At 48.0% G+C, this 11,821-nt stretch overlaps 1 protein-coding gene across 1 annotated transcript in view; it reads left to right on the forward strand.

Moving 5' to 3' along the window:
• Positions 1-11,220, forward strand: part of LOC149334246 (uncharacterized) — a 29,274-nt gene extending 18,054 nt beyond the window's left edge. The window contains exon 5 of the mRNA XM_089556222.1: positions 10,932-11,220. Coding sequence (XP_089412348.1) covers positions 10,932-11,065 — 134 coding nt within the window. The 3' untranslated portion in view covers positions 11,066-11,220. The remainder of the gene's footprint in view (positions 1-10,931) is intronic.
• The last annotated feature ends 601 nt before the right edge of the window (positions 11,221-11,821 follow it).

The following is an 11,821-nucleotide window of genomic DNA, read 5'->3' on the forward strand; positions in this document are numbered from 1 at the left end:
ATTTCGCACTTTTTTTATGTCCATATGCTTAAACTGCAGTACGAATGCTTTCTAAGTATACTAGAAATAATATTTTGAACATTCTTAAAAATACGCCAAAAGTACATTTTTGCCCGCTTAGCAAAAGCGCAGATTGCGTTTTATGCCATGAAAAGAGCACTATAGTAGGATACAACTTAAAAAAACAGCAGTTGCTAACACTGGGCCGCGGTCCGCTGCGTCCTGTATTACTCCGCTGGCCAATCGCAACTGTAAACGAAATCAGCTTTTTAATGTTTGACTATATCAAACAATCCATGTATCGAAATTCTACAGCTCATAATTTTTTTTCTTGTGATAGGCTACTTGTTTACGTAACAAGAAGCGTTTAAGCAACTGACTGCTTTTTCGTCGTGGAGGAATTCTGTGCGCGAAGGCTGAATGTGGGCGGAGCTTCACTGCAGACTTAAGTTGTATCTGACTATAGCTGTTCGTACCCAGCGATGTAAACAACAGTATGAGTGCATGCAGTGAACCTCATCGACGCACTCCTGGGGAAATTTCATGCTGACGCGGTTAATGTTCATTGGTGTAATATTTTCAAGCACTCCCTTAGACAGAACACGAGCTATTTGCTAAACAAACAGCAGAAAAAAGCGAGCAGCCGGTATCGAAACGAACAGCCGCAGAGCCGAAAGCAGTCGCGCGGCTATGGGCGGGGCGAAGCGATGGCAGCAGCGACGGCTATTGGTCGGCTCGGGCTGTGTTCGCGTTTCGAAGGTATTTCAAAATCTGGAATGTCTCTGCGGAGCTCCGTCGACTCGAATGTCATCTGAACCGAATGCCGTTGAAAAACTTCGAGTAGCAGCGTTAGTTCGGCAGTCGAGTCGAATGACATTCGGTTGGAAGGCGTTCGAAACGCCCGTGTAGCAGGGGTATAATGGTGATCACCTTCCTGCTAGAAGTTACCATAAACGAGAGGGTGACAAGAACGGGAGAGTTTTCACTCTTCCCAGAAATGTCATTTCGAGGCCTAGATTGTTCCACGGTAGCTTGAAGTGTAATGCAAATATGTTTACGTGGACTGCCCATTTGTCAGAATTTGATTAGACTTAGACGGATTAATTGCGTGTTTACGAAAGTAAACTTTAAATACACTGCCAACACCAAAATGCGATTTCCCGAAACTCAATTTCGAGCATTAGATTGTTCAACGGCAGCTGGATGGAAGTGTGCGGCAAACATGCTAATGTGGACTGCCGATTTGCTAGAATTTCAGTATTATTTGGAAGAATTAATTGCGTATTTACGGAAGTACACTTCAAATACATTGACAAAATGCAAATGCCATTACCGGAAACGCGATTTCGAGCCCCCGACTGTTCAACGGCATCTAAAAGTGTGCTGCAAATACGTTTAAAAAAACTGCCCGTTTGTTAGAATTGAAGTATACTTGGGATGAATTAATTTCATATTTACGAAAGTACTCTTTTAATACATTGACAAGATGCTAAAACTGCATATATATTTTTTCACGTATTTGAAAAGTGCTGGAAGTATGCTTTAAGTAAGGTGTTTTTGGCATATTTTAAGAATGTATTTCGAATACCAGGAATGAAATTTCAGGAAGGTATTTCCTACGTATTTTTAGTGCATTCATGAATACAAAATATGTTTAAAATCCAATTTAAAGAGCCCACTGTATATTCGAAACACATCAGTTTTCGCTAAGGGTAGTTCTGGAACTAAGATATCCATTAGCTTTACGGAATGCTTACGTTATTTGGAATAAAACGACTTCGAATCAACGAGATTATGACGACAGTTAGAGCCGTTTGAAACGTAACAAAAGTGTTCTCTTCTGATGTTTTAAAACGCTATCATCACCCACGTCAAGCACGAATGCAATGGTATTTGCAACTTCAGAAGGACGTAAAAGAGACTGGTTTTTCCTGCATGAACAGTTTTCTATGTACCATAGGATGTGTGGCATTACGGACAGTCAGGACAAAATAAATTGAAAATGGTACATGTACTGGAAATACTTATTCCCAGCGAGCGAGGGCGGACAACTTCATGAGAGCTCCGCGGACAATCGCCGTAGCTATGGGAGCATCAAGTCTGCCAGCCTCGCTGAAGAAAAATTCTCCCCGCGTGGTACGCGGCACGAAGTTTGAGGTGCACTAAAGAGGAATCTGAACTCGTTTTTTTTACAGCGGGAAATCGATTTCCACGTTTCGAGCAACCTTAAAAACCTCGAATTAGTTTCCTGCGCGCCCGATTTCCAAATTTAAATCTGATTAAACGTTCCGACTCCCGCCCTTTTTTTAAACTCAACGCTGACGGTAGGTTGAGTCTGCCTTTCAGCCAGTACCGTGGCGGCTTGCCGCTCTGCCATCAGCGGAGTGATGCGTAGCTATCGGCGAAAGAAAAGTCCGCGCGTATTTTTATTTCCGTGGGCCTAATTTGCAGCAGTACTGTCTCTGGCTGGATCTATTTATTCACCGAAGCCTAAGAAATAAAATAAAAGCTAAAGCGAAACCGCCACGCGACGTCCTGAAAGGCACTCCATGCCTTAGTTGACTCCTCCTACCTTCAGCGGCGAGTTTAAAAAAAGGCGGGAGCCGGGACGTTTAATCCGACATAAATTAGGGAAGTCTGCCCACAGGAGAATAATTCAAAGTTTCTAAGGATGCTCGGAACAAGCGAATGAGTTCCCGCGGTAAAAAGACGAGTTCAGATTCCTCCTTCGTGCACCTTTAAGTACCCTACAGCGCCCTGTCCAGAAGTTAAAGATGCAAGAATCAAATTATTTCTGCCCCGCCGCGGTGGCTCAGTGGTAACGGCGCTTGGCTGCTGGCCTGAAAGATGCGGGTTCGATCCCGGCCGCGGTGGTAGAATTTCGATGGCGGTGAAATTCTAGAGGCCCGTGAACTGTGCGATGTCAGTGCACGTTGAAGAACCCCAGGTGGTCGAAATTTCCGGAGCCCTTCACTACGGCATCTCTCATAGCCTGAGTTGCTTTGGGACGTTAAACCCCAGTAAACCAGCCAAACCAAATTATTTGTTAATGTCCCCTTCTACGGACCAGTAGACAATCATTGTCGATGGTCCTGACAAGTATTCCTACTGGGTGGCATCAGACCACTCACTAACCAGCGTCCTTGGTGCTCCCAATAGGTTTCTTCTCCGACCCATGGGCTTCTGGGAAGCAAATAGAGGGGCTTGGAAGCAGGATGGCAGGGCCTGTCTAATATGAGAAAGCAGAGGCTGAGGCGCCGTGCAGAGGCGCGTCGAGACACGCGTCCCCAAAAGGGTGTCACTGCGCTTGCTTCCACTTGCGTACGCGTTTGAATGATGGACAAACGAAAAAATCGCTATGCTGTCCTGCAACTTTTGGTATACCTATGCCTTTTTTGCCGTATTGTGCGCCTGAGTTAAAATTGGAAGTGAGAGAAGAAAAAAAACGTCGAGCAAAAATGGCATTTACGCCTGCTCGGTACGTGATGAATCACCGACCAAAACGATGTCCAGTGGCCGCACTCTGGGCATAGCACAAAGCGCCGGAGCACACACAAACACATTCTCATTTGAGTGGAGCTTCCAATAAGTTCATCGTCAGGGGCAAGTAGTGGGTTCCTAAAAACACGTTTCTTTCAGACGGCAATCTGGCAGGAAAATAGAAATTCGGATCCAGGAATGTGAGTGTGGTTCACCGGTCTAGTTCAGCCGGACGCAAATTTCAGCACTGTAATTATATGGACGGGGGATACCGGTCTACGAGCCTGAGGTAACGATCGGCCCTGTCGACAGTCACCTCTAATTTTACCAAGAAATGGTGCATGCTACATTCTTTAGTACGAGCATGTGCATGTTTGGTCAAAAGTGCGACAAGGGGTGGAGGAAAGAAAACAGGCAGTGTGGCAGGCTGTATCCTGCGCCTTTGTTCTGTCAGCGCACCCAGTGACTTACCCTGGTGTGGCAGCCCAGGTGGAAATATTAATAATAAAAATTAAAAAGTTTTCCGAGATGAAGAAACAGAACTAACAAATTGTAAAGAGAAAAGAAGTAAATAAGACTGAAACAAGTTTGCAACAAGTAAAAAAGAAAATGGAAATATTTTGGTTCAGTTTATTAGAGTTTAACGTCCGAAAGCGACTCAGGCTTTGGGGACGCCGTAGTGAAGGTCTCCGGAAATTCCGACCACCTGGGGTTCTTCAACGTGCACTGACATCGCACTGTACACAGGCCTCTAGAACTTCGCCTCCATCGAAATTCGGCCGCCATGGCCGGGATCGAACCCGCGTCTTTCGGGTCAGCAGCCGAGCGCCGTAACCACTGAGCCACTGCGACGGCGAAAAGGGAAATATGTATAGTAGTTGCTCTACTCTTTTGGCTCTTGACTGAGGAATGGAAATAAGATGTTTTCAGCACTAAATTACAAATAAAATGAAGAATTTATACTTTAGGTAGATATGTGAGTTTTCCAGGACTCAAAAAAAAATACGACTAAAAATACGACTTTCGCACTTCTCTGTGCGGAAGTTTGACTCGATGATGGTTATTTTCAGGTTCCTAAATTCGTGAAAAGGGCTGATTAGACAGAGATTTAGCGTGTGCACGATGATTATTAAACCGTATTCTGGAGCGGGTCTCTATCTGACCGACATATTGGACCCAACACGTTGAACACCTGAGTGTTCAATGTGTCGGCTCGGGAAAGGTAGGAAATAAAACATCTACTTTAATTTACTAGACAAGGGGGCCCTCACAACCGGCCCGATTCAAAGGGGAATCTATCTACCCACTAGTTGCTCCAGCGTTAAAAAGACGGTACCTGCTAGCATCCACTACTATCATCTACAGACTCCGCGCCAAAAGAAAAGGGTGCGTTTGATACCTGAAAGAAAAAATTGATGCACTATTTGACAGCCAAAGTAGGGTTTGCGTCCATTACGCGAGTAAATGCGGTAACAGCTCGGCCCACATAGCGCGCTGGGTTTACGTTCCTTTATTACAGCCAAGAGAACTATAAAAACTGCAAAATGCATAAAATATAAATATATTGTACAGTAAGCATGATAAATTCTCTGCAGTAGGGAATTAGAGCAATAACCCGACCGAAGTGAAGAATCATGGAAGGCAGTCGATATTATGTGGACTAAGGAGCGCCATTTCGGCAGAAAAGTTGAACGAAGAAGCACAAACACACAGAGAAGGAACACGCAAAAAAAACATGTCTGTGTTTTTTGCGTGTTCCTGCTGTGTGTTTGTGCTTCTTCGCTACAATATGAACCAAGAATGTTATCAAATTGCCGAAAAACGTGTTTTACTCAATCATTCTTTAGTCTCAGAAATTGAATTTTTATTTGAGCTTTTACGTCTCTATCAAAAACAAGCATTTGTAAATAATAAAATGCAATTACCAAATTAATGAAAATTGAACAATCTGTAGTAGTAGTAGTAGTAGTAGAAGACGTTTATTCGGCCAAAATTTACAGGCCGAGCATATCGACCGCCTGGGCGACCAGAAGTCGCTGTTCTTCCTCCCCTTCAGCGCCAAGCCAGTCGAGCCAGGTGGTGATGGATAAAGAACGTGGGGGGTAGGAACCCGACTGCTGAGCAGCCGGGCAATAGAAGAGGCAATGGGCAAGGTCCGCATAGATACAGGGGCAGTTGGGACAGGAAGGGTCCGATCGATAGCGATAGAGAAAGAGGCGAGACGGGGTGATGATTGCATTCATTTGAACGTGCCGAAGAAGGCGAGCCTCCGGCACTGTGAGTGATGGATGAGGGGGAGGGTAAAGGCGTTTGTCGAGGCGGAGCTCGAGGTAGACCTCTTTTATGGTGCGGCGAAGGGTGAGTCTCCCACCGTCCTCCCAGGGCTTGGGCCAGGGGATCAACGGTGCCCGGAAAAGTGTGTCACGGGCGAGCTGATGAGCCAGCTCATTGCCGTCAATCCCTGAATGACCAGGGACCCAGCGGAGGAAAACGATGGAAGGCTGCAAAGCGGAGACCGCTCGTTCGACCTCCTGTTGAAGAGAAGGGGTTAGGGTGCGTTTCTGTATGTGGTGTATAGCGGCTTGTGAGTCTGAATAGACTTTGTACTCTTGAAGAGAGGGAAGGAGGGCAAATGACTGGAGGGCATGCGCAATGGCGAGGACCTCGAGGGACAATGCATCCGGAGGACGTAGAAACGGCCCGCTGGTGTGAGTTTCAGGAGCGGGGAGGTGGGGGTGGTACAGGGCGTAGCCGCAGGAACCTCGAGGAGCCACGAAGGAGGCATCCGTGTAAGCTACACCCTGGGTATCAAAGAGAGGGGAATGGTGCTGTGCGGCCGCATGACGACGGCCGGCGTGCAGAACGGGGGACATGTTGGACGGAAGGGGGAGGATCCGAAGATTGGGTGCTGGGGTGGGAATAGGAGAGGTAAACGGGGTGCTGGGAATGGGCGAGATACCCGCTTGAGTCAGTAACCACTGACCCTGACGGGTAAGGGAAAGCCGGGCAATCTGCGAGTCATGATGGAGAGAGAGCAGAGAACGGAGAGGATGAAAGAGGCCTGTTGCAAAGATCTTTGCAGTAGAGGTAGTGATAGGGAGGTTGAGAGCTGCCTTGTAGAGGCCCACAAGGGCAGTCTCAAGAGCGTTAAGTTGAGTCTGATTGAAGGAAACGTAGGGTGCAAAGTACAAGACCTTGTCGAGGGCCAGCGCGTGGGCAACTCGGCACGCATGAGCCTCGTGGAGACCTGAGCGCCGAGTGACCACGCGCCGCAGGAGGTGAGTTACGGAGTGGCAGGTGGTGACAGCACGGTGGAGGGCTTGCACGTTCTTGGCTGCATGCAAAGGAAAGCCAAGAACTTTGCACTGCGTGACGACAGGAATGGGAGAGGAGCCAGAAAGGTGGAGAGAGACGAATTGGTTGTGTGAGCGCTGGTATGAGGAATGGTTGAGGAGAAGGAGCTCGGATTTTTCAGGAGCAGGAGAGAGGCCAGCAGTGGTGAGAAAGGAGTCGATGAGATCTAGGCCACGTTGCAGGGTGTCCTGTACGTGACCGGGAGAGCCAGACGAACACCAGAGAGTGATGTCATCGGCGTAAAATATATGATGCAGGTCGGGAATTTCAGCTAGCTGGGAGGCGAGAGGGGCCATAGCAAGATTGAAAAGGGTAGGAGAGAGAACAGCACCTTGAGGAGTGCCTCGGGTGAGGTTGTGGGGGTCGGACAGATAGGTGTCGACTCGAAAGCGAGCGACACGTTTAGAGAGGAATGAGCGGATATAACAGTACATGCGGAAGCCACAGTCTAGGGAGGAGAGTTGGGAAAGGATGTGGTCGTGGCAAACACCGTCGAAGGCCTTGCGAACATCGACGGTCACAAGTGCGTGAATTTGAGTGGGGGTAGGTGACAGAAACGTGTGCTGGAGAACTAGAAACATGTCCTGTGCACAGACGTGGCGTCGGAAGCCGATGAGAGAATGAGGGAAGAACTCCCTCGTCTCGAGAAAATTAGAGAGGCGAGTCAGGGCCATTCGCTCAAGGGTCTTACCAACACATGATGTCAGGGAGATTGGGCGGAGGTTAGAGAGAGAGGGAGGCTTGCCCGGCTTTGGAATCATAGAAATGAGGGAGGAGGTCCAGGAGCTGGGCAGGCAGCCGCTGTCCCATGCATCATTGTAGGTTTTAAGGAGGAATTCTTTGGCGCAGTCAGGAAGGTTGCGAAGTGTGGTGTATGTAATGGCATCCTCACCGGGAGCCGAGCGTGTCGCATTAGCAGCCAGAGCCGATTCGAGCTCCCGGAGAGTGAAGGATTGGTCCAGAGCGGGGTTAGGTCCACCGCAGTACACCGGGTAGGAGGGTGCCAGAGGGGGCGGGAGATAGAGAGAGGCGAGCTGATCAAAAACATCGGAGGGAGTTCCTTGAGTGAGGGCTTTAGCTAGAGTGGGAGCAAGGGCAGGCTTAGTGCCAAGGAGGGATTTGAACAGAGACCATGTGGATCGCGAGTGCAATGCAGAGTCAAGACGGTCACAAAGAGCACTCCAACGAGAGTGCTCGAGTGAGGCGCAGTGCGCGACGATCTCGGCCCGCAGAGCAGTGATCCGGGAAGAAAGTTGGGTATTGTGGGGTTGGCAGCGGAAGGAGCGTTGAAGACGTTTACGGCGACGCCATAAACGGAGTAGGTGAGGATCTGGGTCTGGGACTGGGTGACAAGAGCGAACACGACGGCTACTGGACGTGAGCGCTGCAGTGATGCGCGACGTCCAGTCGTCGTAGGATTGAAAGGAGTCAGAGGAGAGATTAGCGCGGAAGGCGTGCCAGTCAGTATAAGTGACCGGATGACTTCGAGGGATGTGGGAAAGAGAGGTGGAAATGTGGACAAGATAGTGGTCACTGAGAAGAGTTTCGGCTGTCACTTGCCAGTGAAATGAAAGTCACCGGCACTTACTTATGGAGGAAAAACATGGAGGCTAACGAAAAGGATTCAGATTAAATTGAGGACAATGCGGCGATGTATAGAAAGTAAAACGAAGAGAGCAGAACGGGTCAGAGAAAAAACGCGGGTTAATGATATCTTAGTCGAAATCAAGAAGAAATTTGCTTGGACGGGGCGTATAATGCGACGGCACGATAACTAAATGATCGCCTGCGGGAAGTGCGGGGTTCGGTCTTCAGAGCCGCCGGGTACCCATCGGTGATACAATGGGCAATAGCTTTCCCGTGGCCTGATGCTTGGCTTCTTCAGGGTGAAATGCTTGGGAAATGAGTCTTGGACGTCACCTTGAGAAGACGAAAACACCTTGTGCCACGGCACTCTTACGCTCGAGATGCCCTTGCGGATAAAAATCTACAGTCATCAAGATAACTCGTGGTCCTTAAAGGTAACGGACAGGATACCAAGAATGGCAAGCGTAGCCGGGGGCTGCAGAAAGTTAGATGGGCGGATGAGATAAATTTGCGGGGATAGGCTGGCCGCTGCACGCACAGGAGAGGATTATTTGGACAAGTACGAGGTCTATTAGAAAAGTATCCGACTTTATTTTTTTTTTTGCGAACACCTGATGGATATGAGACAAGCGCGCTTGCATCAGGCGACCTAGAACCTTCATACGCATGCATGAATTTTTTCCCGCCTGCCGATAGCGTCAGTCGCTGGGAAGCAGCGTTTGAGTGAGGCAGTGTGCAGTGCTCTAGCTCGTCGGTTTTTTATTGCAAGGAAAATGGCGGAGTGAAAGGAGCAGCGCTACTGCAACAAATTTTGCCATAAACTTGGCGACAGCCGAGTGCAAACCATTCGAAATATTCAGACGGCTTTCGGTGACGATGCTATGAGCAGCACACAGTTTAAGCAGTGTTACAATTGTTTTAAATATGGCCGCACATCGGTGGAGAACGAGCCACGCTCCAATCGGCCATCAACATGCCAAAATGACCAGATCATTGCCGAACTGAACGCTATGGTGATGCGGGACTGTCGCGTGACTATCCGAGAAATTGAGGAAGAGGTGGACATGAGCAATTTCTCCGCACATTCCATTATCACCGAAGATTTGGCCATGGAGAGAGTTGCGGCGAAATTCGTGCCGAAGCTGCTCACGGTGGAGCAAAAGCAGCTTCGTGTTGAAGTCTCACAGGACATGCTGGATTCCGCAAACAGTGACCCCGACTTCATCTTCATCATAATCACTAGTGACGAGTCTTGGGTGTACAGGTACGACCCGGAAACCAGATCCCAGTCGTCAGAGTGGAAGCATTCCACGTCACCAAGACTTAAGAAGGCCCGCCAATTGCGCAGCAATGTGAAAGTGACGCTGACTGCTTTCTTTGACACCCTCTGTGTGGCAGACCACGAGTACGCACTCTACAGGGTCAAACAATGACCAAATAGTACTACAGGGATGTCCTCCGTTGCCTACGTGATGCTGTGCGGCGCAAGAACCGGGAGCTGAGGTCAACAGGAAACTGGCGCACCCATCGCGCCAATGCTCCTGCACATTCCTCGCACTCGAATCAGATTTTTTGGTGAAAAACCAGACTCCTGTAGTTCAACAGACTCCTTACTGTCCTGATATGGCCCCTGCGATTTCTGGCTGGTTCCCAAAATCAAAAGGCCATTGAAAGGAGCGCGATTTCAGACAAGGAAGAACATTATGGCTGCAACGACAGCTGAGCTAAACTCCATTCCGAAAAGGGCCTTTTCGGAATACTTCCCACAATGGCAGCACCGCTAGGAGAAGTGTGTGGAGTCCCAAGTAGACTACTTTAAAGATGATTAGGTTTGCAATGCTCCAGTTATGCAAGTTTTTTTTCAACGGCCAAAGGTCGGATACTTTTCTAACAGACCTCGTATGTGAGAGGCCTTTGTCATGCAGGGGACGTACTAAGGTTGATGATGATGATTACCGCTATTGCGAGCCGTCACTGCGCATGTACACTGACGGCCGTACGCAGTAAGCAGCATATGCTACTCGCTATGCTAAAAGTTTAAAATGAAACGTTGCACTAGCGATGGGTGTAAATCTCTAGAAGCACTGCAGGGTTCTTTAAAACAGTCTTATACTATCTTTGAAGCGTTTTTGTGTCTTTAAGTTGATCCTGTGTTTCATTATGAACACTGGAAGCCTACCGCATTCGTTTTACAGCTTCAGGATTTCACGTGTCTGCGCCTTCAAACTATGAAAAGGCGCGTCTAGTTGGTTTTATTACACAGTTTTATTGACTCCTAAATACGTGCTTTCTTAACTGATAGTGGGTGCATTATTTACGTGTCAATTAAAACAATGAAGGTGGCCTAAGGTATTCAAGAAGTCGCCTTAGAATTTACCGGTTTCTGGCGGGTTTGCCGTTGCAAGCAGGACTTAATTTTGAGTTCGCTACAAAGCTGCCGAATGTGAACCGCACAAAAGCGCGTTGAGGAGATTTCACTTTCATGTTTGCTGCACTTTCTAACTTTACAGAATGCATTCTGTACGTGTCCAAAAGCGTGGAAGACAATGTGCCCGAGGATTGTACACTCCACTTCGGGGCCATCTGCGGCGTCACCGTTCCCCTGTACAACCGGGATTTGTGTGCTGACGACGAAGAGTTATGAATACACGCGTTACGCGCACTTCTACTGAGTGAACTCTCCTTTCTGCGGGACAATGCAAGTTTCATGAACCGATAAGGATTCGACCCAAGACACCAGGTTGAAAATAGGATGGACTTCGCTATGATGAAGCGAAGAAGAGTTCTACCACTGTCCATGCTGAAAATTAAACAGTGCTTCATTTTAAAATTCACCACAAAGTACCTCAAGCGGTAAAATTACTCCTGAACATTTAGTCACAACACTTACCTTGCGCTGAAATCCTAACGTTCATCTCGAGCTAAAGCGCCTACTTTTGTGTACTTGAGACAAGAATCAATCAATCAACAAATCAATGTTTATTTGCATTTTTATAGAGACAGAAATGAAGGGTGCGAGGGAAAAAAAAGCTGCTCTGAGACTAGCTTTACTGGGTCCCCACCACCTTTGCATGGCAGTTTTCGCAACAGCTCTTGATCAGTACCTTAAAAAAAGTACAAATAAATCGCAGCACATGTGATTTCCACGTAGAAGATGGATAATGTTTCATGAAACAATGTCAAAAGTTGGTTTGGTTGGTTTATGGGGAAGCGACTCAGGCTCTGAGGGACGTCGTAGTGAAGGGCTCCGGAAATTTCGACCACCTGGGGTTCTTCAACGTGCACTGTCATCGCACAACATGGGGGCCTCTAGAAGTTCGCCACCATTGACATTCTCGTTCGGGATCGAACCCGCGTCTTTCGGGTCAGCCGCTGAGCGCCATAACCACTGAGCCAGCAC

Source organism: Amblyomma mixtum, chromosome 8 (assembly GCF_055824585.1).
Source record: "Amblyomma mixtum isolate Tamu chromosome 8, ASM5582458v1, whole genome shotgun sequence".
Classification (NCBI taxonomy): domain Eukaryota; kingdom Metazoa; phylum Arthropoda; class Arachnida; order Ixodida; family Ixodidae; genus Amblyomma; species Amblyomma mixtum.